The sequence below is a fragment of the Thunnus thynnus genome, chromosome 4 (assembly GCF_963924715.1).
Source record: "Thunnus thynnus chromosome 4, fThuThy2.1, whole genome shotgun sequence".
NCBI classification, from domain to species: Eukaryota; Metazoa; Chordata; class Actinopteri; order Scombriformes; family Scombridae; genus Thunnus; species Thunnus thynnus.
The window spans coordinates 6,349,879-6,376,005 of NC_089520.1; the positions used below are offsets into that span (position 1 = coordinate 6,349,879).

At 40.3% G+C, this 26,127-nt stretch overlaps 2 protein-coding genes across 2 annotated transcripts in view; one reads left to right on the top strand and one right to left on the bottom strand.

The window, feature by feature from the left end:
* Positions 1-3,221: 3,221 nt before the first annotated feature.
* Positions 3,222-10,823, top strand: abraa (actin binding Rho activating protein a). Its single transcript, XM_067586303.1, has 2 exons — positions 3,222-4,297; positions 8,827-10,823. The coding sequence occupies exons 1-2, from the start codon at positions 3,668-3,670 to the stop codon at positions 9,262-9,264; spliced, it is 1,068 nt and encodes a 355-aa protein (XP_067442404.1). The 5' UTR covers positions 3,222-3,667; the 3' UTR covers positions 9,265-10,823.
* A 5,603-nt stretch (positions 10,824-16,426) lies between these two features.
* Positions 16,427-26,127, bottom strand: part of rims4 (regulating synaptic membrane exocytosis 4) — a 55,195-nt gene continuing 45,494 nt past the window's right edge. Inside the window, exon 6 of the mRNA XM_067586304.1 lies at positions 16,427-23,417. Coding sequence (XP_067442405.1) covers positions 23,199-23,417 — 219 coding nt within the window. The 3' untranslated portion in view covers positions 16,427-23,198. The remainder of the gene's footprint in view (positions 23,418-26,127) is intronic.

The following is a 26,127-nucleotide window of genomic DNA, read 5'->3' on the forward strand; positions in this document are numbered from 1 at the left end:
ACATTGAGCTCCAAGTTGTTTTGTCCACACCAAGTCAACAGGTGTTCAATCTTAGCGTCCTCACCCGGTGGTGCATTAAACCAGTGATTAATTGTGCAACTTTTTTGTATGTATGCTCAGTTAATTGTGCTAATCTTAATCATGACCCATAATGATGTCATCCTCAATTTTATTGCAATGTTGTGCATTTTTTGTACGATTTACCAACTGCTAATGGAGGCCTGTCTGTTGGTCCAGGTGCACCCCCTGATGCTCCACCAATGGGCTTCTACCTTCGTCATTCTGAAATAATCACTCGTGCCAGTGAGTTTTATATTCTTTTAAAATGAATGTTACTTCTGTGGCTTGTTACTTTCATCTACCTTAGTGATGACATCAAACAGGAACACAATTCTGTTGCACAGAAGCATCCTCTGAAGCTGTTGGGGTTAGCATCAGGGCTGCAGGGTGCCTAAAGTACAAAACACAACAGCAGTGCAGCACAGTTATGCTCCTGTAGTACACAGGCGTGAACAGGCACCATCACAGACAACGCAGTGTGAAGCATACCATAATATGTAAGTGAAGTCTTTTTTTTGACAGGTGCCAATAACTATATTCTATCTATACATGCATAATAGCAGATTTCCCTATTCATGCCTTTACAAAAAAATCACATACAACACATCAACTTCTATTGTTCTAAACTGCTAAATTAAGTAATTCAGCAATTTTTCTTGAGTAAAACTACTGGAAATTAAGAATTTGTGAGAAGACAAAAGTTTAAGTGTACATAAAGTATCTCTTTGTTTATGGTGAAAACGGTGGATTGGTAATTCTTTTTGCATAACATGGTCTTTCTTTTTGCCTTGTTTTTATTTTTATCTACTTATTCAATATTATGTGAGCATTTATTTTCAGATTGTCTGCTTTACTTTGTTACCAAGATGTTAAATTCAATGAAATATGAGGTAAAAAACAAACAAAAACAGCAACACAAAAAAGAAGTGCTCATTTCAGAGAACCTAAAGCTTACAAAAAGCCCTTCAGCAAAACGCAGGCCCCCTGCCAGCTTACTGCTCTGTAGCTGAACCTGCTCCACGCTGACACAAAGAGTTTTCCTACTGGGCTCCACAAAGTATACCACATAATAATTATATAGCCGGTGACTCATGGTTCACATACAGTGTAAAAAGAACTTTTCCTTTGATTGAGTCATGTATAAATACTCATATCGTTACACACCGCTCTAACACCTTTCTCATAGCTTTCTAGTGCCAGGCATGTCTATTTCTGTGAAAGTCTGCCGTGCACAGCGGGCGGCGGGAGCGTGCACGTGAGGCAGCTGCTGGCATTGGGGCTTGGAACTTGAAGCACATGCACGCACACACACACACATATGCCGGAAACCTGAGCTGTTGACGGCTTGGCCCCCATTTGGTTATTTTAGTCCACACACACACATTTAGAAGACGAACTCGGCTTTGTCTGGCTGTATGTCAGAGACAGAAATGTTTCAGCAGGACTTTAAATATACTCTCAATTGTCACAACATGCATCGTACTCGACATTTGCTAATTAATAATTACACTTTGGTTTATTGAGTAAATCAATAACACCTGGTTCATATGTAACACCAGAGCCTGGTTCATTAGAAATCAAACTTGTGAACACTAGAACAGTGAGGTGTTTTCGTGTCGTTTGTTGTCTTACTTGTGTAACAGCTGCTCTTGTTTATCATTGGCTCTGTACATCATATCCACACTTCACCGGTCCTGGCGTCGTGTTGTCATGCTATTTGTCGAGTGTGTTGTCATCCCATCAGTTGATTTGTTAATTGTTGTCATGCTATTGTTGATTTTGTGTGTCTGAAGAGCTATCTCTATGTCTCTAGTGCAGACTCTGTTTGTATCTGCGTATCCTCACCGCTTTTATCGTTGATTGTATTTTCAATGCTTTTATATCGGAACGTTTGTGCTTCCAACATTTTGCCTGCCCAGGGACTACAGATGAAAATCAGCCTTTCTGGCTCACTCTGGCATATTTTTAGAAATGTTATTAATATGCTCTGTCCCTGTCAAATAAATTAATAAAATAAAATAAATAAACCTGAGTGGGGTTTTTTTTATATTCTGTGTGTGACGGTGATGCAACAAAGTTCAACTAAATGTCATGATCAACTCCAAATACAACTGAAACACTTCTTCATGGTCCTTTTCTTATTGTCAACAAATTTCATGTGTAGAGTGTTGATTGGCGTTGATTGACAATTCGCTCACTTGCTGCTCTCCCCGGCTCCGGGACTCACGCCGAGTCTGACTTTTGTCGCAATATCTCGTTAAGCTTAAGTTTAAAGCTTAAGTAGCTAGCCCAAGCGTGCACTGCTGAGTATTAGCGTTAGCTTTGGTCCGAGGTAGCGGGGGCATGTTTCCAGAGCGTAAGAGGCAACATACAGCGCTCCTTATTTGGAAGGTCCTGCCTCCAAACGGAAAATATGGTGGCGAGAATAAGCGGCAACGCTAGGCTTTAAACTGGTTTCAATGCAAAACAGTGGGTGATGTCATACCCCGCTACTTCCATCTTTATATACAGTCTATTTATTTGAAGCCACTATTGGGTCACTTTAATTAAATATGACATATGATACGATATATGATAACGACGATATGATAATTAAATATATGAATCATAATCTAGAAATCCACACTCACTCATTCACAAATATACCGAAGACCGAAATAGGACTAGCCGCAGACACACAAGCACTCCATCCGGATGCTTTGTCCGTGACCCACGATTTACACACACACACACAACCATGTATGTTTAAGTGATACAAACCTGTCATGCAATAAAGGAAAGTTGTGTATTTGGATGAAAACATCCCTATATATATACACAATGAACACATACAAACACACACATATGTTGTTCCCCTGTGTATAGCAGGCTGACTCAGAGCAAAGGCCTGTGTCTGTCTCAGTGTATTTGTGTGTCAGGACAGAAACCTCTGAGTCGCTAAAAACACTGGACACCTGTTCCCCGGATCCCTGAGGAGAAATTCCACTCCTGTGTATGTGTGTGTGTGTGTGTGAGTGTGCATGTGTGTGTGTGTGTGAGTGTGCATGTGCGTGTGCATGAACCTGTGCTGCAGTAATGAGAATGTTGACACTGGACTTTCCTGTCTCACGTGGACCCCCATACGACATCACTTCCTTCACGACCCTTCACTATTTAAAGACCAGTGTGGAGCCAGAGGGGCTTCAGCAGGGGATTAAAACCAAAGACCTCACACTCTTTACACCGGCAGCTCACCCACTGACCGACTGATGATCTGAAAGACTCTGGATGTTTCTGTGAAGATCCATCCCGGCTGTAAAGGCAGATTTTTGCTCACGATCATCTGGAAAAAGGAAAAGATTTTGAGATTTCAGACATTACTTGAAGATAATTCAAGTTTTTTCTTGGGAGACTGAACTAGTGATTGACTTTTGAAGATACTGATTACATTTAGTGCCTTCTACATTGAGCAAATTTGCCAATCTTCAAAACACTTTGACTTTATTAGACCTCCGGACAAACCACGAACACTCTGCAAGCTCTTTCCCAGCAGTGCTTGTGCACCTGAGTAGATTTTGAAAGGATCAAAACAATAGAAGACAAACGTCCCTTCTGGTATTCAGTCACAATGAGTAGTAGTGGGACCACCACAGTTTCACCGCAAGAGCCTCCGGCCTTTAAACGCGCCGTAAGGAAGATAAAATGTGCCGCCATGGTGGCCAGCTTGGCCAAGAGCTGGCAGGGCTGGGCCAACGAGCACACAGACAAGCAGGACAACATCCCGAGTGGCTGGATGCCTTCATCAGTCGAAGAGGATGACAAAAGAGAGCGCAACCATGTGGTCAAACTTTCTGTCACCCCGCGTGTAATCACAGTAGATGACGCCGACAATAGTGAGAATAAGATCCGGACCGTTTCTGTGACCAAGACAGTCCAGCCAAAACGCAGCGAGTGCAGCAGCAGCGATTTGGTCAACGCTATCCGAGGCAAGATGGAGTCAGGTCCCGAGGAGAACAAGCCGTTCCTGGGCAACGAGTCGCCAACACGGCGGCGCCACATGAGGGCGCTACAGGGTGGAGGAGGAGTCCTCCAAGACAAGAAGCTGATGCTTCAGGAGAAGAAGATGGGGTCGAGGAGTAGCAGTTTGGACACAGAAGACAGCGGGCTAGGAGAGGAGGCGGGGCTCAGCGATAACAGCGAATCAAAATCTGAGCAGAGTGGTAACATCCTGCTCAAGAAACAGAATAACAGGCCCAAGGTAGAGTCATTTAAAATGATTTCACATACGTTTTAGTTCTGCAATCATCAGTATTTTCATTGTTGCTCGTACTGATAATTATCACCCGGCTCAGCAGCTCTACAGATTGTTTTGGTTTTACAGTAAATATACTGTTTGGTTCAGTCTCTGCGCTGTTATCAACATAGTTTTTAGCAGCAGGAGACTGCAAAAAAACAGTTCAGACAGTAAACCAAATGTCTGCTACCTGCCCAGTACCAAGTTAGCAACTATCCAGGGAACATAGCGAAGAGTGTAGCCAATCCAGAGCTAAAAGGAGAGTGAATATTGGACTAACATTCATCATATAGCAAGAAACACGACCCCCAAAAAATGACAGTATTGTTTTGTGTCTACCGGATGGGTAAACACATTCACCATAACAATTTTATAAGGTGATAATATTTTAATGGTGTGTTTACAACTTGTTCTGCAGCGCGCCAGTTGCCAAAATACAAACAAAAAAAATCGATCAATGCACATAACACGTAGCCGCGCTGGTGTCTCTGGTTCAAAAGTCTTCTGAACTTCTGGCCGAACACAACATTGCAGCTGGGCATGGTCAGTATGATCTGTTGCACTTTTTGGCCACACCCAGCTACTGTGCAGGTTGTGGAAAAATCATGGTGTCACCATGTTGGCAAGACAAGCTGAATTATTAGACTGGGTCCAGTTACTCTTCAGTATCTCTCCTATAATTGCACAGACCTGGTTGGCCGCCAGGCCTATGAGAACCCATGCCAGGCCATGCCAAAAATAACGCCAAATATCCATACATTTATGAATCATGTTTCTCTGCATGCAACTCATACGTGTTGTAGACTTCTCTGCACCTCTGTGGGGAATATCCTTTCCCAAAACCCAAATAACTGAAGTCATGTAGAGAGTTCTTATGTAATGTGTCTTTACAACGTACAGAAAGACAACTGAAAGCACAGAAACACTTTTCAGTATCTCTGGCTAACACCTAAACTGCTTATTCTAGGATAGATTTCATTAGAAAATAGATACTTTGCACATTTGAGTGTTGTTAGTGACAGGATTACAGGAGAACTAATAGCAGATTAGAGTTACAAAAGAAGAATCTTGTATAAATACCCTGTAATTGTTTTTTTTTTTTCTGAATATGAGACAGTGGAGTGTACACAAGATTTGACTAGACTCTTGTAGAGATGAATGTTTCTCCTCTCCCTGAATCAACACACAGAGGAGGATAAATACTCTCAAAACAGAGCATAAATATTCCGACATAAATTACACAGCGTGAATAAACAAGTTTAAGCAGAAGTTCCTTTGATGTCACCTGAAGTAATCCAGCTCCCTCATGGACACCAAACAGCATTACAGTTGCAAAACTCCAATGCTAAAATCTCTCCTATAAAAGGCAAAGGAGCCGGCCGGTAGCCCCCCACAATGTCGAGGGGGTCGCCAGAGTGAGTGAGTCCAACTCATAAAAACACAAGCCGGACCGCGGCGCAATGGAATATATGTAAATAAATATAGGCATGCTCTACGGCGTGTTTTCCAACCTGACCTTCAGGTGGAAGAGCCAGTTAGGGGGAAAAGGGGGTGAAAGGAGAGAGGGCAGTGAGCGAGGGACGTGAGTGAGGAAATCTGAGACATAGAGACAGATGCAGTGAGAATAATTTAAAGAAAAATAAGAAAGGATATAAGAAACTGTGTAAAGACATTTTATTTGATCAATTTCATTAGTTTATATCTGGATGAGTTGGCACTGATGGTCATGTAACGTAAATGTCATCTGGATTAAACTGATTTGATAAATGTATTGTCAGTTTTAAACAATATGATGCAAATAATAATAATTAAAAGAAGAAGAAGAAGAAGACAGGGTTATAACTGTTATGTTAACCTGGTGTTCCTAATGGGGGCATGAAAGTGCTGAAAAATATTGTGTTTTTTACTAAGTCATCAGAAGATGTGTCTATTTGAAAACTGATTGGTTTAATGGTGGAGAACATTTCTTGGCAATCTGACTGCCAGCCTTAAAGATATGTTGGTCACAGGCAAACAAACAGTAGCTCTGTTTTCCACAAACTCCTGAGAAAAACATCTGTCTCTTTAGCAGTTAAATGGTCTGCTTTCCTCACCAGCGACTTACTTTATCAGTCTGTAGTTTGGTGCTGGGCAGGTAGTGTCTGTTGGGTTTGTTAAAGCTTTTTTTCACTAAAAACAGCTGACTGCTGTTCCTGGGAATGAGGATGAGGAGAGTTGTTAGACTGAACCAGATTATTAAAGGCATGTGCCATTAAACCAAACATCACCAACAAACAAGTCTGCAGTCATGCTAGCAGCTCTGCAAGGCTGTACTTGAGCTAGCCTACATGCTAGCTAGCATCAGCATGCTAACATGCTCACAATCACAATGTTAACATCATAGACTGTATATAAATATGGACGACGCGTCTCCACTTCCTACCACTATGCAAAAGTGAAGCCAAAATATCTCCTTTCCGGGAGCTGCCATTTTGCTTGTGTGATGTCATTTGGAGCCAGAGTCTGTGCAGTAGAATCAGGCGGCGGGATGATGGCACACCCCCTCAGCTGTTCCGCGGCCTGACGGAGGTTTGAGAGAGGCTGTCACCCCCTCTCTATATCGTCAAATAACTAACAGAAAACAAACTTATAAGAAAAATGAGCACTTGGACAAACATCAGCATGATAAGAACTACTTGAAATGACAGAAACCATCTTTGGGAAAAATTTATTTGACGTGTGCTTTGATTTTTTAGTTTGGCTCATGTACCATCCACTAACATACGACCTATACTGCAGCCAGCCACTAGGGGGAAATTGAGATGTTTTGGCTTCACTTTTGGGGAGCTGTCATGACGTCCATCTTTGTATACAGTCTATGGTTAATATGTGTATGTTTGGCAGGTATGATGTTTATCATGTTCACAATCTTGGTTTAGTGTGTTAGCATGCTAACATTTGCAAATTAGCACAAACCCAGATATCATTTGTTCTGATGGAATTTGGTCATAAACCAAAGTATTGGTCGTAGAAATATAAAGCAGCACATAATTGAAACACTTAAGTAAAGTAGCCTATAAGTGTCTCAAAATTGTAGTTGAGTACAATTCTTGTTTCACCAATTTAACCACTGGTCACTTTTCTAGCAAATGCAAAGCAGAAACACTGAAGCAACGAGGCACTGAAAATGGAGGCAAAATAAAAAGCAAAAAGAGGATCAGGAGCATTATCACTTTAAGGGTTCACAGAGTTTCCTGGAAGGTCCCTTAGTGACAAGTCTCTACTTTTTATAGGTCAAATACCAAACAGATCTAATGACACTGATCTAAAGGCCTGGCAAGCTGAGGAAAATACCGAGGGAGGAGGGATGGAAAGATAGAGGAGAACACATCAAGGGTAGAGGGGAAGGAGAGAAGAGAGGGAAGAAATGAGAGAGGAAGGTAAAAGGTGGGGGGAAAGGACAAATTAGGAGATGGTGAAGTTCTTGAATTTTAAAGTTTAAAGTGGTTAGAAGTAGTTGCATTGATACTTCACAAAGCATGACGAACTACAAACTGTAGTACAATTTAAGAATTTACAGATGCAGTTTTTTAGACCATAAAAAGTTGCAATAATGCACAAAAAAGAACATCTGTCTTCCAATTTTTTGAGGAAAAGCCAGCAGGCCCACTGCTTCAGTTTTTAAAACCTACAGTATTCATGAGTCCTCACATATGTAAAATATAGTTTGCGTCTGCTGGTTTGTAGAGGTGCAAAGGTGTAAATATTCCCATTAGTGTATATGTCTGGGTGAGAGGCAAAGGTCAAGCTGGGGATCAATTACACCAACTAAAAGGGTTTTAAATTAAATGTTGAGGGGTCATTAACCAACATTAATATACAGTATGGGCATAGGGGTGGGGTCCCTGCAGAATTTTTAGCAGATCTGAAAAAAGTAACAGCAACCTAGCTTTAAATGGCAAAGAGCAACAAGTTCTTTGAAACAGGAAATAGCAGGGTTTATGGGAAATGTGGTCTACATGTTTAGGGGAAAAAGAAGAAACTATTAAGGAAACTATTAAAAAAAAAAAAAGGCAAAATTGAGTGCAACAAAGTCTGAGATCTCCCACCTTTATTACCTATCATGGGTCAAGCTCTGAAAAACGCTGGATCCTACAATTCCCATAATGTAACCTAGTAATGTCTTTCATTTCCTGCCCCAGAAACGCCTTCTTCCAAACTCGACACCCTCAGAAATGCAGTCTTTCTGATTAAGACTTTTGGTGTCCAAGCCCAAGCCAAGATAACCCTGATGACATCACCATGACATCATCAGGGTTATTTTTTCAGACTTGAGCCACAGAAGATTTTATACAACTGTTTTCACAGGCTAAGTAGTTCCTCCCTTTAAGAGTTAACTGTGAGGAGCCCTTAATTCAGAGTAAATGTTTTGTTTGGCTCATGTTTTTGTCTGGAAAATGATCAGATGCTCTTTAAATTCAGTTGTTAACCTTTTCATTATCATTTATCTCCAGATTAAGATTGCCACAATGGGCGACATCAAAAGCCGCTGGCAACAATGGTCTGATCAGCACATGGAGGGCCAGAAGCTCAACCCCTTCAGTGAGGAGTTTGACTACGACTACGCCATGAACCAGCGTCTCCGCAAGGGTGACAGCGGTTACGGTCGACCCAAAGACGGCTCCAAGACGGCCGAGAGGGGCGACAGGGCCCAGAAACACATCCACAGGGAGATGGAGGAGATGGTGTGGATTATCAGAGACATGGACTTTAAGGATAAAGAGGGGAGAACCATCATCACCTTTGGCCGGCTCTTCGACCGCTACGTGAAGATCTCAGATAAGGTGGTGGGCATTCTGCTGCGCTGCCGCAAACACAAAATGCTGGACTTTGAGGGGGAGATGCTGTGGAAAGGACAAGACGATCATGTCATCATTACGCTGAGGGACTGAGGACATACACACACCTGCAAACACTCAAGAGACTACAAGTCTCACAAATCAGCTTGTCTAGAGCAACAATGCTAACCATGCTAACGACAAAACTAAGAAAAATTGAATGTTTGAAAGACATAAAAAGAATAATGTGATTATCATTTTCAAAGTAATACAAACACACACACACACACACACACAAGCTCAAGATACACATTGGAGGGAAAGGATGGTTTGATCAGTAAAAAATGGGAATAAAGACAAAATCTCAAAAACTATTCACATTAAAACTTTAATGTAGCTTAAATTAGCAGATACGTGGGAGTACACGTGTAAGATAACACACACATGCACCAGACTCATTAGTTCTTCTCATACTTGACAGGACATCCGGTGAAGGGAAGCTATCTTTAGCATGCTAAACATGCTCGCCTTGCTACTTATGCTACATGCTAGAAGCCTTGAGAATCCACCACAGTGGCAGTCATGCTAGAAAGCTTTACTCAGACTCCTACTGAAGAAACTTGCTGATTTCATCTCATAATTAACTGACAGACTTGACAAACTCGCTGTTTTGCGCTCTTAAGCTAATTATGTAGGAAACAAGTGAGTAAGTAAGTAAGTAAAATGTGTTTATATAGCGCTTCTCATAGACATTAGTCACAAAGTGCTTTGCATGAGCATGATGCAACATACAAACAAGGAAAGCATGACATTAGCCTCGCCACAGAATATGGTGAAGTTTTGGTGTTTTAGATAGACTTAAAGACAAATAGAAAAAAAAAAGTAATGACAAGAATTACACAGAGATGTGACCAAAGTAATTTTGCCAGCAGAGCTTAAAGGAATTTGAATAAAGCTAAACAGCAGTTTGCAATATTGACATTACGGCAGCAACAACAGGTAAACAGATAAGTAGCCTAAATGGTTATGCTAAATGAGCGTCCATTGGATTTTTTACATCTTTGTTGTATGCACATTTTTTACGGGATTTAAAATATACAGCATTTACCAAATAAATACATTTTAAATATCACCTTTTGCTCATACTGTCAAAGAGACAAAATGATGTGTATGGAGGTAAAGACCAGGTATTTCAAACAAAAGCATATTGAGCCAGTTATGGATACATGGGGCTGCCTGATTTTCAGAACAGAAAACCTTTGTAAAAGGGTTTGTGATAAACACTCACATAGGAAAACGGCAATAGCAATGAGCTTGAGCACAGTAATGGAAATCTTAATTAATGTTTGAAAAACTCTTGTCTATTAAGTGTATGGGTAGTTTTTAAAGAAATAATTTTTATTTTAACCTCATTTTAACATTTAGGAGAGACTTGAGTGTTGTAAATGAAACTTAGAGGTGCTTGATAAATTAATTTTCCTCTTTCAAAGTGAAAGCATGTGGTCTTCTTACAGAAGGACAATATTGTAAATGTGTTACAAAAACCGTGCAGATTGGTGGATCATGCACACATAAGATTATTGTAAATATGTGTAAGAGTTTAGTCATTATAAAATTAATTTACAGTTTTGCTGAAAGAGTTTTGTCAATAAAGACAGAATTTAAATAACTGATATCCTGTTTTTCTTTATTAAACTGTAGTGTGGGATGATGACCTCCTTGTTTAGGTAGACCTGCTACTTCATTAAGTTAGTGAACAGTAGCTGCGCAGTCATTTACTGATACTGTTGGCCCCCGACTGTGCAACACTGCATCACTGTGCCACATTTTAAACTGGTCATGGTGTGGTTGTTTGGCCTGCACTAGATTTTGATGGACAGCATTTATACCAGCCCTGAGAGACCAGAGTTCGTTTGAATTGCGCCAAACACAACTGTATTTTATCCACAGTCATCCTGCATCATCAGCGCTGAGGAAATTAAATGGGACTCTGCTGAGTGTCACAGTATTTTCACTTTTTTTATATACTACTCAGGTAAGTGCGCACTTCACAACAACTGTACAGTGTCCGTACTTTGGCAGCTATGAAACAAGTTGCTTGCATATACCTCGTATGTCTCAAAATGGTTTTTAGCCACACTAGCAGCTCTAGGAATGACAATGTTCATCAATCCACCACTTTGTACAGACTGAATTGAACAACAATTACATGGAAAGCCTTGAAATTATGTTCCCCAAAGGATAATACCCACTGATTTTGGTTATCCCTTGACTGTCCCTCTAGTGCCACCAGCAGGTCAAAATTTTAGAAGTTCAATACTATGGTAAATTACCAAATACCTGCAAATATAATGAAATCCCCATTAGCCTCAGCTGTGTTGCATTTTGTGCTAATTGCCAAATGTTAGCATGTCAACACGATAAACAAAGATGATGACTAAGGTAAACATTACACCTGCTCAACATCAACATGATAGCATTATTGTAGTGATTAGCATTCTGACATTAGGATTTGGATGACACCACTGCCTTCAGAGTATCACCGGAGGGGCCAGGGGGGCTGAAACATGCTTCCTGACATCAAATGTTAAGCTGGATACAGTCAAACTGTTTGATGCAAACACTCCAGACATATTAGACCATCTATTCTTACATAAGAACAGATCTGAAAAGCAGATAAACACATGTGTTTAACAATACACTGTTATGTACACAGGTGCAATAAAAGATGTAAGATATTTATAGTTGTATGGTGGCTTGATTTGTTTTAGTTCCTTGGGTGATTCCCTGGTGTCCTCATTTACTGATGTCACTGTTGTTGCAATAAATTATGAGCTATTCCCTCTAAAAAGTCCACAGGGTTGCACACTTGCCAGAAATCCTTGGGGAAGTCTGCAGGAGTTCATGCCAGAGCCCTTATGCACTTGCTGATGCTGCAGTGAGACAGTCTTAAGCCCGTGTGGACTATCTGGCTGTCAGTCCAGACACTGTTGGCAAATTGTGGAGCTTTTTCTCTTTTCCTCCTCATCCTCTGCCATCACCACATCCTCCTCCGCTACCAGGATGTAACCTGGAAGAGACGAGGGGAAAGTAGAGGCTGTTTGGGACTTTGTTTTGCATTAAACACCCTGTAGGACTTCATAGCTGTTCTTACCCCTCATATTTGAAAGGCCGTTTTAAGGCTGGGGTATCAAAACTATATCGTGTCTTCTGACCACATCAGAACCACAGACTCTCATGGACACAGGCAGATGGTGACATTTACGTCACTTGGACCCTCACAGATCCTCACAGCTACTCGGATGTGGAAAGTTAGACTTGACATCAACTACAAAGCAGATTGACCATAATTGTGAGCTTTTTGAAGTCGTATTTCTTTTCTTTCTTTTCATAATGATATAGTTTGGACATAGTTGATCCCCACACAAATTGTTCAGCTATCCCTAGGAAGAACCACAAATGAAGGCGGTGCTGGAGAAAAGAAAACGCTAGAGGAGGAAAGAATGATATGCAGAAGGAAGATGGAGGGAAGAGGAATGAGTCAGTAAATGAGGAGAGGCAGAGGTAGAGGAGAAAAGGAGGAGGAGAAAGTGGAGTGAATGGTAGAAGACCAAAGGAGGTGATAATGGAGGAAAAGCAGCAAAAGAAGACTTACAAGTGGGAAGGAGGATGCAGTTGAAGAGTAGGGGAGGAGGGTACAGGAGAAAATGGAAAATGGAGAGGAAAAAGATAGGAAGAGAAGTACAAGTGGAAGTAGAAAAGGATAGGAGGAAATGTTGAAGAAAAGCAGGGTGTGGAGGTGGAAAATAGGGGATGGAAAAAAGGAAGAGGAGAAAAGGAGGATAGAGTGGAGGGCAGGAGGACACAGAGGGATGATGACAGAAGACATTTCTGTCAGTCAAAGTCTAGTCCAATGTATTCTCGATTTCCTCCTTTCTCCTTGTGTACAAATCAAAATACCTGAAAATACCACACTACTGAACAGCCATGCAGCAGGGGGCGCTACAGTGACAATGTGTCGAGGCAGAGGAGCGTCAACGTTGAGGCACAACTCCTTCCTTTATGATGTCAGTGTCTTAGTGAGGTGAAACATGCTGTTGTTTGGAATTGTAATTTCTCCTGTGGAGAAAATGATTTATGTCTCAATTTGCATTTGCACCATCTGAGGGGCCTCCTGCTGGTTCATCCAATTTTAGTGTGTGAATTTGTCTTTCTGTCCTTGTGTATGCAAGTCACGCTAGCACTTGTGTATGTGTGTGTGTATGTGTGAGTGTGTGTGAGTGTGTGATGTGGTGTCTTCTCTGTCTGTCAGTCTGCGCATGTGCATGCAAGTCATGCCTTTGCCTTTCCCTGTGTGTGTTTGTGTGTGTGTGTCTGTGTCTGTGTGTGTGTGTGTGAGTGTTTGAGTGTGTCTGCCTAGTGTGACCTGCCTGGCTGTCACGCAATTGCTATGAGTGTGAGTGTGCGTCTGTGTGTGTGTGTGTGAGAGAGAGAGAGAGAGAGAGAGAGAGAGAGAGGGAGAGAGACCTTAATACAAGCTGATCAGTTTGGTCACCAGGGAGTCTGGACATTTGCCAGAGAAAGAGACAGAGAGAGGGAGAAATAGTGAGTGACAGGAGAAGAAAGAAAGAAAGAAAGAGAGCAAGAGGGATACTGTAAAAGGAAAAAGGAAATAAAGGAAGAGAAAGGAATGTTGAGGAAAAGAGAAAGAGCTAGATAGAGGAGTAGAAAGAGGTAAAATCTGAGGGATGGAGAGAGAGAGAGGCAGACAGGCTAAAGCTTCATACTTGGTCATCCTTAGCTGCTGACTGTCAAACAAAATGAATCCCTCCTGTCCTCTGCTTCTCTCCTCAGCTCCCAATCTCATTCTCATCTTTCTTATTATTTTGTTTTTCCTTCTCCTCCCCTGTGTCATTTTTTTCTCCCTTCTCCTCTCTTCCCTCCCCTCTCATCTCTTCCCGTAAGAGGTTTGCAGGTTATTGAAGTTCAGGAAAGTTTTTAGGACATGAAGTCACTGGTTTACCTTTTCAGCGATGAATTCTCTAGAGCCCTTATATACCTTATTACATTTTAACTACATACGTGCACATGATGGCTACTTCCTCATACCTTGCATTTCCTCTGAGCACATGTCCTCATAATTGAATGCTACAGTTAATACAGTGGGGGCAGTATATCAGGATGTGCAGTGAGGTCAGCATCAGAGACTGCTGCTTCTTCTGCCATGGTGTTATAGCCTGGTGATTTACTTTATTTTTCTTATTGTTAACAAATCTCATGTGTAGAGCCAAACCAACAATGAATTTATCTACATACAAGTTTTGTATGTGTATCCGAAACCTGAAATATCTTATTTTTCTGTGCTGTAGACCTCAGTTGTTGTTCAAAAACAATTAAAAACACATCAGTGAGCCACATCATTGCCCTGGGTGACATGTTCCTTCGTCCTGAAGACTATGGTTACGGTAGTTTGTTTAGAAAGGGCTCCAAAGACCAATAACAGCGATTACATTTTCAGTCTCCAGTGAGTAGTTCTATGTAAGGCAGACGCCACTGAGCATGTGTGGGCATGTGGTTCTATTTACAGAGCTTTGCTAGCTTGTTGTGCTATATATCACAACGTCTTGACTTTTTGCTACACTTCAGTACAAAGTCAAGAGTATGTGATATGAACAGCATCTGCTGTACAAGGAACTTCTGTCGGGAGCAATAACATTGTCCACTTGATTTAGAAAGTTTATAAATTGTCTATAGCCCAAAGCATATTATGAACTTATGTGGTTATAGTAAAACCAAAATACTGCTACCGTTCCTAGCTAGTTTCTGTTCCAATGGCTTGCATATCTCAAGGGGTTTTCTCATTTCTTTTATCAGTCTTTCTTAAAAGCTGGAATTTTCCCAAGGTTTTTTGTGAATATTCTAAGATAAATTAGTATATTTTTACTGTACTTGTAGTAAAGTTTTACTCCAAGATATAATCACATTTATAATGTCATTTTGTCATTACTCAAGGTCATTTCCAATGAATCTTGTTGCTGTCAAATCCACATGGGAGCTATAGTCATCAGAGTGACTCCTGTATAACAGCGTCCCTGAACAAATCTCAAACTGACAACAGACACATTTGCACTTCAGCCTTTGAACCAAGCATGACATTACCACACTTAAATAAATACAAACAAACATTAAAACATGTCATGATGGAGTTAAACTATTTTATTGACAGCTGGAATAGAATAACAATACACCAAATTGTGCATTTACTCAACAATATAACAGTTTGACAAAGAATCTGCAAATATACTTGTGTTTTAAATGACAGTGCGGTGAATAAAACTAAAGTTGCACCATTTTGTTACTCTTCTGATAACATTCAGGCCCTCTAGGTAGCAATACATGAGCAACAAATGGAAAGCAATGGAGATGGGCTTTTGTTGCGTCGTGCTTTGCTAACATTAGTTTATGCTAATCTACAAATGGGATGAAAAGTGTTAAAAACATTAAAAATTACCATTTGAACGTTAATGCTAGTTTGAAATAGTTAAATGACTCAGTGATTCTTTGAATGTGGAGTTGAAGGAATAGAAGTGAGATACTCTCCCTTCTTTTTGCTACTGCTGAGGTGCCACTGAGAAACAAATGCAACTAAGTCAGTCGCTCCAATGACACTACTCAGCGGCTGGAACAACTTACATCGAATGTGTTCAACCAAATGGATGTGAAACTTAGAAAAATAATATACACTATGCTAGGCAAATCTTCCCTGGATAAATGTTTATCACTGAGGGAATTTTCCATCAGCATTGATTCCAAAAGTTGCCCATATCACATGCTCCTGACAGCATGAGAAGGCCTGTGAAAGTGTTTCATCCAATATCCAAAAACCAAAACATCACCTTCATACAATATTTGGGGGCCTTAAGGAAATGTCATGTTTGGAAATTGGCTCAAATGTCCTCAGAAGGTCTCCAATGATGGTTTAGAGATGATCATTTAAGGCTGTGAATGCTGTAGATATAATGGCTTTGTATCATCAACCAGAACTGCAGGAATAAAAAGAGGATTTGTGTTGGAGGGTTTTAAAATAAATATGAACTCATAGAGAAAGATGAAAAGGTAATTTTACCAGAAACAGTTGAAAAAGAAAAGTTGTGAAACATCATGGCACTTTGATTCTCACTGGGGCCACCCAACCTAAAAATGTAATCAGTCGGGGTAATGTGGGATGCTTTGGATGAGAGGATCTACCAGATGGCATGTGGGGAAACTTCTGTGAGGGGGTTGGGTCGGGGAGGGCCTCAAAGGGTGGTAAAAAAAAAAAAAAAAAAAGTGTGAGAACCTCTGCCTCTGCAGCACAGCAGACTGGAAGAGATGTGTTGCTTTTGGGATCCGCCAGCCGCCGTTTCGTAACAGTCACAGAGGAGCTGCATCTACCCTTTCATCCTCCCACTCCTACACCTCTTCCCCCGGAGAGAACATGATATGATATGTGTCTAGAAACATACACACTGTCACTCTAAAAGAAAACACAAACAGTGCTCTCTTTCTTTCTCGTAAGTAAACCCATGTACTTAAGAGGAAAACGATATGGATGATTTAAGCTCAGGTAACAAGGGTTTTTTGAAGAAGGGAATTCTACTCAGATTCACTTTTAGGTTGATCATCTGCAAAAACAGCCAGAGACTTCATGGCTTCACTCAAAAAAATCAAAAAGGTAAACTTTTCTGCCATTTTGCATCCAGGTTAGCTTAGAGTTGGGCCACACATGTGCACAAAAATGTGGTTATATTGCAGGAAACTAATGTGAATGATATACTGTAGGAGCCATGTAAACATATTAATCCTTTTTTACACATATGTACTCAAACACTGGAGGCCTTCCATTGAGAAATGAATCTGAAAGTAACATTCTGGTGCCATCTAATGCGACCCAAGACTCAAAAGTTGCCCAGACAACCAGCCAACCAATTCTGCTTGTTTTGATTCCCTTAGGAAACAGAAGCATAGTTGTTTTATACTCAAACCCAATTACATCAAATATCTTCAAACAACATGGAGGAAAAAAGTGATAATCACCTTTTGTGCCCGGTAGCTCATTGAATAATAACTTTAATAAGCTACCAGGGTTTGAATAAGAAAAGCGATGCATGGTAACATCTGGGGAAATGGTTTAGTAGCAACAGGAGAAAACAACTCCCCAATCATAGCTGAGTATGTAAATTCAACCCTGTCTGCAAGCTTTTTGTATTATGAGAATTTGGGCCTTTAGGTGCAATAAAATGTTAAAACTCCCAAAGAGTTGCACCAGGAAATTATTTTCATACTTATCATGTGTGCGGGGAGCAAAGAGGAAGGGTTCTAAAGCTCAGGCTTTATGGGCCCAAAAATATGGAAGCCCAAGGAAGCCTGAAAGACTTTTTAGGTGTAGAGAAACTCTGATTGGTATAATCGGGACGCCATCCATCTTTGAACATGGTGTCCAACTGTCTTAATACATCCATGCAGGCTACCAATTGTTGTTGCTTGAAAGGAAAAGAGTGGGGCGCTTACACTTACGTCTGTTTTAGATTTGTTTGTATGTTACAGCTGTGTTTTTGATTGCCTGAACATATCTGCTTTTGATTAGATTCGATTTGATTAATATAAGTTAAATTAGTTAATATTCAAAGGTGAATTTACAGTGTAAATCATTCAGGAATCCATAGTTCCACCTGCTGCGTGGAATCGTGTAATTGAGAACTGGCAATAATTACATTAATGTGCGCATGTAAATGTAGCCAGCGTCAACCAAGAAGACTGACGTGCTAACATCACTCATGGTTGTAGATATTCTCAAGATCAAGAAAATTTTAGGGACAGTCCTGTTACCTTTGTTTTGCATCTAAAAGTTATTAGCTTAACACAAATGCTGCTTAATGTATTATGTAACACGACCGTCCCTAGATTTTTGTTTCTGTATCTTGGGCAATATGGTCTCATAGAAGTGAGCAGTACTAACGAGTAAGGGAAAATGTCTAGTTTTGCAGAATGACAACCTGAAAGGTAGTTAGGGTGGAAAAGGACCCCAACAGAACTCCAGTACAATTCTGACAGATGGCTACAGTAGATTGCGAATGTTCTTTTGTTTTTGTTTTTTTTTTTCATTTTAATCTACTCAGTTGAAACCACAAGGTACCATTATGTCCATTCAAACATCAATAAACAAACAATAGCGTTATTTTTCTAAGTTTAGAAAATAAGTCTTGTTAAGAAACAGGTCAGACTGTTTGAATATCTACGCTGCAAAAATGTTTTTCTTTTTTTTTTCTTTTTTTTTTTTTGCTCAGTTTGTTCAATTAAGCCCACGCCAAGAAGTGGGGAGGATACACAAATAGTTCAAATATCAGCATATCAGAAATTCATTAAGAACATATGCAAAGATAATCCTATTCATAGATGACACTTAAATTACTTTAAGTAATGGGCTGAAATGGTGACACTGTAAAACTTTTTTTTTTTGCGTCGTTTTGATTACTTTATGTGACAATTCTTAGTCCTTAGCCCTGACAAAATGTATATCGTGTGTTTAAGGCCTCTACTTACATTACAATTGATAGTAGTACATAATTAACTTCTGTGTGGCGGACTCAATCAAAATATGGGGTAAATGCAAAAAAAAAAAAAAAAAAAAAAAAAAAAAAAGTACATTTTCAATGCTGAGTATGTCAACTATAACAATACATAGTTCATTAGCTCATCTGCTTGCCTTTAGAGTTACAAAATGTCACAATCAAATTCAGACAGTGAACAAGAAGCTTTTGATAAATGAAATTACACAATCGACGTCAATAAACAAACATTAATTACTCTTAATCTGTTGGCAAATACTTTGTCTCTCTTTCAAACAATTAGAGATGACAATTTCTAGCAAGGGTCATACATGTGTACACCAAATTAACACTTTAATCAGAGTCTGCACCTGTAGCCATCATGGAAAACCCATCATTTCCTGCATGCGTGCCACACTGCTGCTGCCATGCTGCTCCACCCCTAAAAGAAACTGTTTTGAAAGTATTTAAGCTGGTTAATGGTTAAATAAACAATCAGCTCTTTGTTAACCACAATCAATGCTTTATAAAATGTCTGTTCACTTGTGTTGCACAGGCGGCTGCTGCAGGTTAGATGTAGATAGATGGGAAAGTTCTAGGATGGTTACCAAGCCAACTCTCATTGTGATTTATCTGCGCTAAATCTAGATCATTATCATGCAATGCTACTTTTGTTTCAGCCACAGAGTTGCCGCAAAGCCAGAATGTACTCTGCTTATGTGTGGCTGAAGAATGAAGCTATTTAATGCCAAGTGTGTAAACTTTTCTCTTTCATTGGTCCTCGATTGGGAAATCAGCCCTCAAAAATGTTTAAATTTTGGCACAAAAGAACACTGACAAAAACACATTCCTTGGGTCACAGTAAGAAGAGTTATATATTTGATTTGTACAAGTGTTTTAATATCACTTCTTTTATTTCTTTCCATTTTTTAAAAACAGACCTTTTGCTCTAACTACCAGGTAGTCATCGTTATCATGAGATTAAAATCCATGCTACTCAATATCGTTTTAGGTTGAGAAAAAACTATCCTGTATTTTTCAAATTAGAGATTTTCATGTTACATAGGATGTTACTGGGTATTTTTTTTTACAGAGATTCCTCAGAGACTACATGATGCTCTCCCTGGAAAAAGCTATGGCCAGAGGTTGTTATAATGATAATGGAGACACATGAATGTATTGTGGAAAGATGACAGATTTTTATCAAGTGATCATCAGTTTCTGTAATCAGATTCTTCAAGCTATTATATGTGTTTTAACTCATAATAATACTGCTCTCTTCATCCTGATATATACAAAATATACACAACAAGATAAATCACTGACTAAACTTGTCATTTTCCACAATGTGTGTTGAGAAACTGAAAATATGCCATGCCAAGATGTTTCTGGTTATTGCTTTACAGAATGTAGCTAATTTGTTTGGAAAAAGATAATATCCCTGCAACACTGCTACTGGCAAAACAGAGCCCACTTTTGCAAAGTTTTTTTAGAGTACAATTACTCTAAATTGTGTGGTTTAATTAAAATATTAGTTGATTAGTGTAAGATAAATTAGATTTTGTTCTGAGATCTTGTCTCGAAGTAAAAAAAAAACAAAACTTAAATGTCTGAAAATGTGGGGTTTTATTTGTTTGTTTTTTAAATTATTTTATTCTTATGACAGATCTCAGTCTTGTCTGTGAAGGAGAAAAGCCCCAAATTCAGTCACATTTGTAAAAATCTGAATTAAACTGCTACATAAGCGTGTATTCCTCAATTGAACATACACTATTTCATTTCTCCTCTTTCTGTGTAGCTTATAGCTCATGCTTAGTCTTATCAAGTTTTCTGCTAATTAATTAGAAGTTTTAATCAGTCATGCGGATGCTACCAGCTAATGCTACAATCTTACGGTAACTACCAAGGATATCCCTTCCCTTCCTCAGAGTTTTAACATTAATCAACTAAGTCGTTATAGATGAACTTTGGCTCACTCCAAGAGACACTAACAACCATAATATTTACACATAAAAAAGACATTAAGAATCATAAAGTGCCCAAATGAAATACATATACCTTTGTTCTTTAATAAACTATAAATTTCTCTACAGTGTACACATTGTGTTCCCTTTAAATTCATCCTATTTTTGTTTCCTTTTTTTTGAAATCTGTAAGACCTGACATCAGTCCAGACAGATCCTTTGTTTGGATGATGCAAAGTACATTTCATGCTTCCTTCCTCTCTTTCTTTTTCGTCCCTCTCTTCCTCCCTCCATACTGAGTCGTAGCATGGCTAATCACCAGGTGCCTTGGCGGTTTGTGGATTAGAGCTGTAATTTAGAATAAAAGGGACGCTCCTCTGCACAGCCTGAATACTGCTGTCAGATGTTGTGAGTGGTTGCTTCTGTTCCTCCCTCACAATGGCACATGCCGCAAGGTAATTGAAGAAGAGGAAGGAGAAGACACTTGCTGGTAAAAATTGGCACAGTAGAAACTGTTATTAGACAACTGTTAGCCAAAGCTTTAAAAAAGAGAGGAGGAATCGTACAAATCTACTTCTAGAGTACTAGCTAAAGAGCAATCCGAACTACAATTAAACTGGGATACTCGGTCGGTTTTCAGCCCCACACTCTGAACCAGGCTATTAACCTCAACACTTTGCTTTTGGAAACATTTGTCTTTTTTATCAGCTTGTCATGTGTCAGTGCTACAGCACAGGTACAATACCCTGCACTCACCCTGCACTCGATGTGACCTGAACTACCAGGTGGAATGTGAATATTGAGAACACATAACAGAACTGAACTAAATGAAGACAGAACACCCTCAACATTTCAGACCCCATTTACACCTGGCTGTTTCATACCACTTGTGTCTAGATTGCACCCCAATAAGGTTTAACCACATTGCATTTGGACATGCCAGATGCGTCTATCGTTAGCCACTTTGAATTCTTATCAATACAGTAAGTTGCATGCATAAAATCCAATTTAGTTTGTCTGTAAAACAAGATATCTGTACCCGCCATGTTTCCACTCTCGGATATATCTTTGATGACTACATAGCAGAATGTTATGCATGGTTCTGATTCACACACATTATTTTGGAGAGAGAAATGCTTTTACACTCATTTGGCTAAAACAGAATTGCTTCCTGAAGTAGGTCAGTCAATCAGATTTCAATATTTTCTTGATGTGTCTTGGGTGCATTTACACAAGCTCGAATAGGCTGGAAATTTCTATTTGGATGTAAATTAATTTGCTACGGATTCAAGAAACAACCAGCTAAAATGGGGTCATTGGTCTTTTTTTCTAAGAAAAAAACACAAGGCTGCATGTTTTCATTCCTACCAAACACAACAGTAGCTGATTTGACTGATGAGTGCCTTGCACAAAATAATCTGTAAAATCGGCTAAAGTAGTGATTGATAGTAATAAAAATCTACAGGCTCTAAGGGTCATGATGGCACATGATCTTTGGGAACTCAGAACCTGCTAGTTATTCTTTTAAGTCATATAAATCCACCCAGGAACTGATTTATACCTGGCACCTGCAGTCGTCACTAACTGGTAGGATAGAAACCCAGCAGTACTCTGGATCTCCAAGAACAGGTAGAGATCTGGATCCTTCCAGAGGATGAAAGGGGCTTTCTCCACATACATACAATACACTTAGTACCCAATGATTTGAACATTGAAGGGCCAAATGTGTGACACAAAAAACAAAAACAGCTCAAGTCAAGTGTTCAAAACCAATATGTCTTATATAAGTTGAAAGTCTTCTGCTGCGTACAGATTCACCATTCACCCATAACCTACTGTCCCAATGCTCCTGCAAAATGGAAGGCTGGTGTCTCAAACAATCTGAGGGCAGTCTCACTTTCTCTCCGGACTCGTGGATAGACAGATAACGCTTAGAGGCTGTCCAGCCCCTTAATGAGGACATAGAAAGACAACAAGCAGTCCTGGGAATGACAATCGAATGTAGGCTGTGGAGAAGGCGCGTAGCTGAAGCAAAGCTGAGCCCGCAGTGTATTGCGGTCCCAATAGGATGTGATCAATGTCGGCAACCGAGCCCTCCTTTGAAGTATCCTCATTAAGTAGGGTTTTGTTTATTCATCAAAGAGATCTGAAGAGAGCAAAATTTTCCTGCGAATCTGAGAGGCGGTCGGTTGCAACAACAAAAGAAATGTGCTTCCCATGAGTCTTGGGAAAACGATCTGATACAGTATCAAAAGAATTATAGTACATTTCCAATGAGTGCCCGAATGTTATGTCATTTCCCAATCAGATGAGTGGTTCAGTCCCAAGTGTGGTTGGACCTGTTGAAGTGCCCTCGAGTAAAATACTTAACACCTACCTGCTCCAGGGGCAGGTATATAAAAATGTGTCTTATGACTCGGTTGAGACGGTAAAAGAATTCTGAAAGTCTAAGCAGGTCTCAGCCGCAACAACAAAACGTAACATTTCTGTGTGAGTCTTAGGGTCGCTCACAGCAGGGCCCAAGAGTGCTCTCCAGGGACATCTGGGAGGAGTGGCGGATGAGTGGCGCCATCGTTGGGTCCACCATGGAGGAGGTAGGGAAGAGCTTGTACCAGCCAATCACCATCGTGCTGAGGTCCAGCTCCTCCAAGAGGATTCGAGCTACGCCCATGAAGCATTTGCGGTCCATCCGTCCATAGTTGCCCCAAACGATCACCTATGGAAGAAATAAGATAAAAATTAGGAGAAAAAGTATGCATTGATATATTACTAAGTATTATAAGTGCAACACATATGTCAGAATTTACAACTTTTACACAAAGTTAAAGAAACCCCAACATGATACCTGGAGTATAACAGTATTACTATACACCCAGGATATCAAAGCATTAGTGCACATGAAAACTTAAATCCAGAAGCTTCTACAGTCTGTCCTACGTAAGCTGAAATCCACAAAACAACCCCTGTCCTCTACATACATTTATACACTAAGAATTTCCTTTGCCAGGGGTGCCCTCGGAGCTTGGAGGTTGAGACATGGAGCGTGAACCATGACATCCCCGTTTTAAGTCTAGCTGGGAACCTTTGTTGCATCTCTTCCTCTATAGCTTCCTGTCACCTCTCTCTACTGTCTGTAATAAAGGCTTATTTAATTCCCCAAAAACACAAAAGGGAATTTCCTTTGCCAAATACAAGAGGAAACACAATTGCTGCCTGGAAGTGTGAACTCATAGGGAGGAGGTCAGGGAGGATACTCAGGCGTACAAAGCACAGGACGTCGACAATGGAGATCAGAGTTCATGTCCTGTATCCGATGTTAGGTTTAGACTAATTAACAAGTCCCATAAATATATATAAATATATTTTAAACATAGTAACAGAAGAGAGATGAAAAATATGTACTTTACAGTCCATTTTCAATCTAATATTCAGACTATATTGTCACAAATATCACATAGTCTTGAATAGAAGGTATTGATCAGCATAGTCTTATTTCAAGGTAGTTAGTGCCTAAATGTGGCTTCGGAGGATCTTTAATCCTGCACATAAAGCATTCTGGGGGTAACGGAGGAACAGTCAGATTAATTGACAAAGTGATAAGGTTAAGAGAGCAGGGTTAATTAGCATTAGTCAAGATAGTTTGGAAATCGGTTCTGAAGCGGATCTTGACAGTTTCTCTCTCTTTTACAGCAGCGTAGAGCAGGCTGATGTGTCAATTAAAGCAAATGAAGAGGGATTGTGTGCGCATGTGAGGGAGTGAGATGATAACGGTATGTGCTTGGTAAACCTGTGTGTGTGTTTGTACGTTCGGTGTCCTCTGTCTCCTGACATCCTGATAACATCAGGTCTCATCTCAGACCGCCCCACATCTTGTCAAGCGGCGGACAAAATAATCAATATCCGTCTGCGCGTGTGTCCACTCGTGCGGTGGTCTTGTGTGTCGGTGCATGCCAGCATACCAATTTGTTTCATGTGGGTGAGTGTGTCTGTGCGGGTCCGCGAGTGATTTCCACAGAGACTCAGAGGCCAAATCTGCTTCAATCTATTCCCTCCATCTTTAAAGAAGGGGAATCTATCTCTCTTTCTGTCTGCCTGCGATCAGTTCTTCAAGCAAGGTCTTGACCTCAACCGCTACCACAACTTAGTAGAGAGAGACATCGAGAGAAGGAGAAATGAATGGTAGAGCAAAAAACAAACTGGCCGAGTGTTTTTTGTGGAAGCTGCAGTGTCCTCTGCTGCTCAGCTCTCTACGAAGTGGAGCACACGCAAACACCCATGATGGAGTGCTAATGAATAGGGGGAAAGGGATTTAATTAAAAAGAACAAACAGCGTGTTGCATGGTGAGGATAAGTGCACAATGGATGGATGAACTTGAATTGAAGGAGAGCGTACGGTAGAAATCAGCTACACTCAAAGGTGGAGTGAAAAGTCGGCCGTCGTAGAGAGACGGAGGAGAGGAAATATCGTGTGACGCATATTTTCTCTCTCTCTCCTGGCAGGCTTTCATAGTGCTGCACTTCACATGAGAAGTGACAGAAATAGTTGTGTAAAGAATGAAATAAAGAGAGAAAGAGTGCTAGAGAGAGAAGTTCAAACCTTGCTTTCTTTCTCCCCCTCTTCACAGCTGGCCAATCACAGAGTAAAGAGGTTGTGAATGTCGGATTGTTGGTTTCGGAAAGTTACAGTGCTGGATGTCAGAAAGGTGTGGGGGGGAGAGCGGATGGTTCCAAAGCTATTTGACATGATGTTAAAAGATAAAGCTGGCGATTTTCTATAGTTTTCTTATTGTCAACAAAGCAAAAACAACCTTAAGCATTCGAATACATTCAGAGATGAGCACAGAAATCAGGATAAGCCGACATTTATCTCGCACTAACTTCATATGGAATAGTATACAGAAAACCAATCGCTCAAGACAATATAAAAGATTACATGCAAATCAACAGAGAGCACGAGATGAGAGAGAAAATGAGACGATCAGAGCACGGGAGCAGAGGGTGCAGAGCGGAGGAGAGAAGGAGAACGACGGACAGCCGATAATTAGAAAGGAGGCGTTTAGTGACCAATTACACAGTGACAGCAGCAGCAGCAGAGCAGCCTCAGGCCGCTCTGAAGGCCTTTTCACTGAACACAGCAGTTCAAACCCGCAACCTTCAAAAACCTGTCGACCTGACCTCTGTTAACCACACGCAGCAGCCTGTGTGAGTGACCGTGCTCTAAAGGGAACAAGGACTGCGACTTTGATATATATAAATCACAATTTCAAATACAAGTATCATAATGACTTACATGCTAATTTTCAGTGTCAGTATCAACTGTATGTCCATTATGTGGCCATTAGTGTCAGCTTGTGCTTTGCAGACCTTTAGATTTCACATATTAGATAAATGTCCTTTGTTTTTGTTCTGTTTTTTTTTTTTACCAA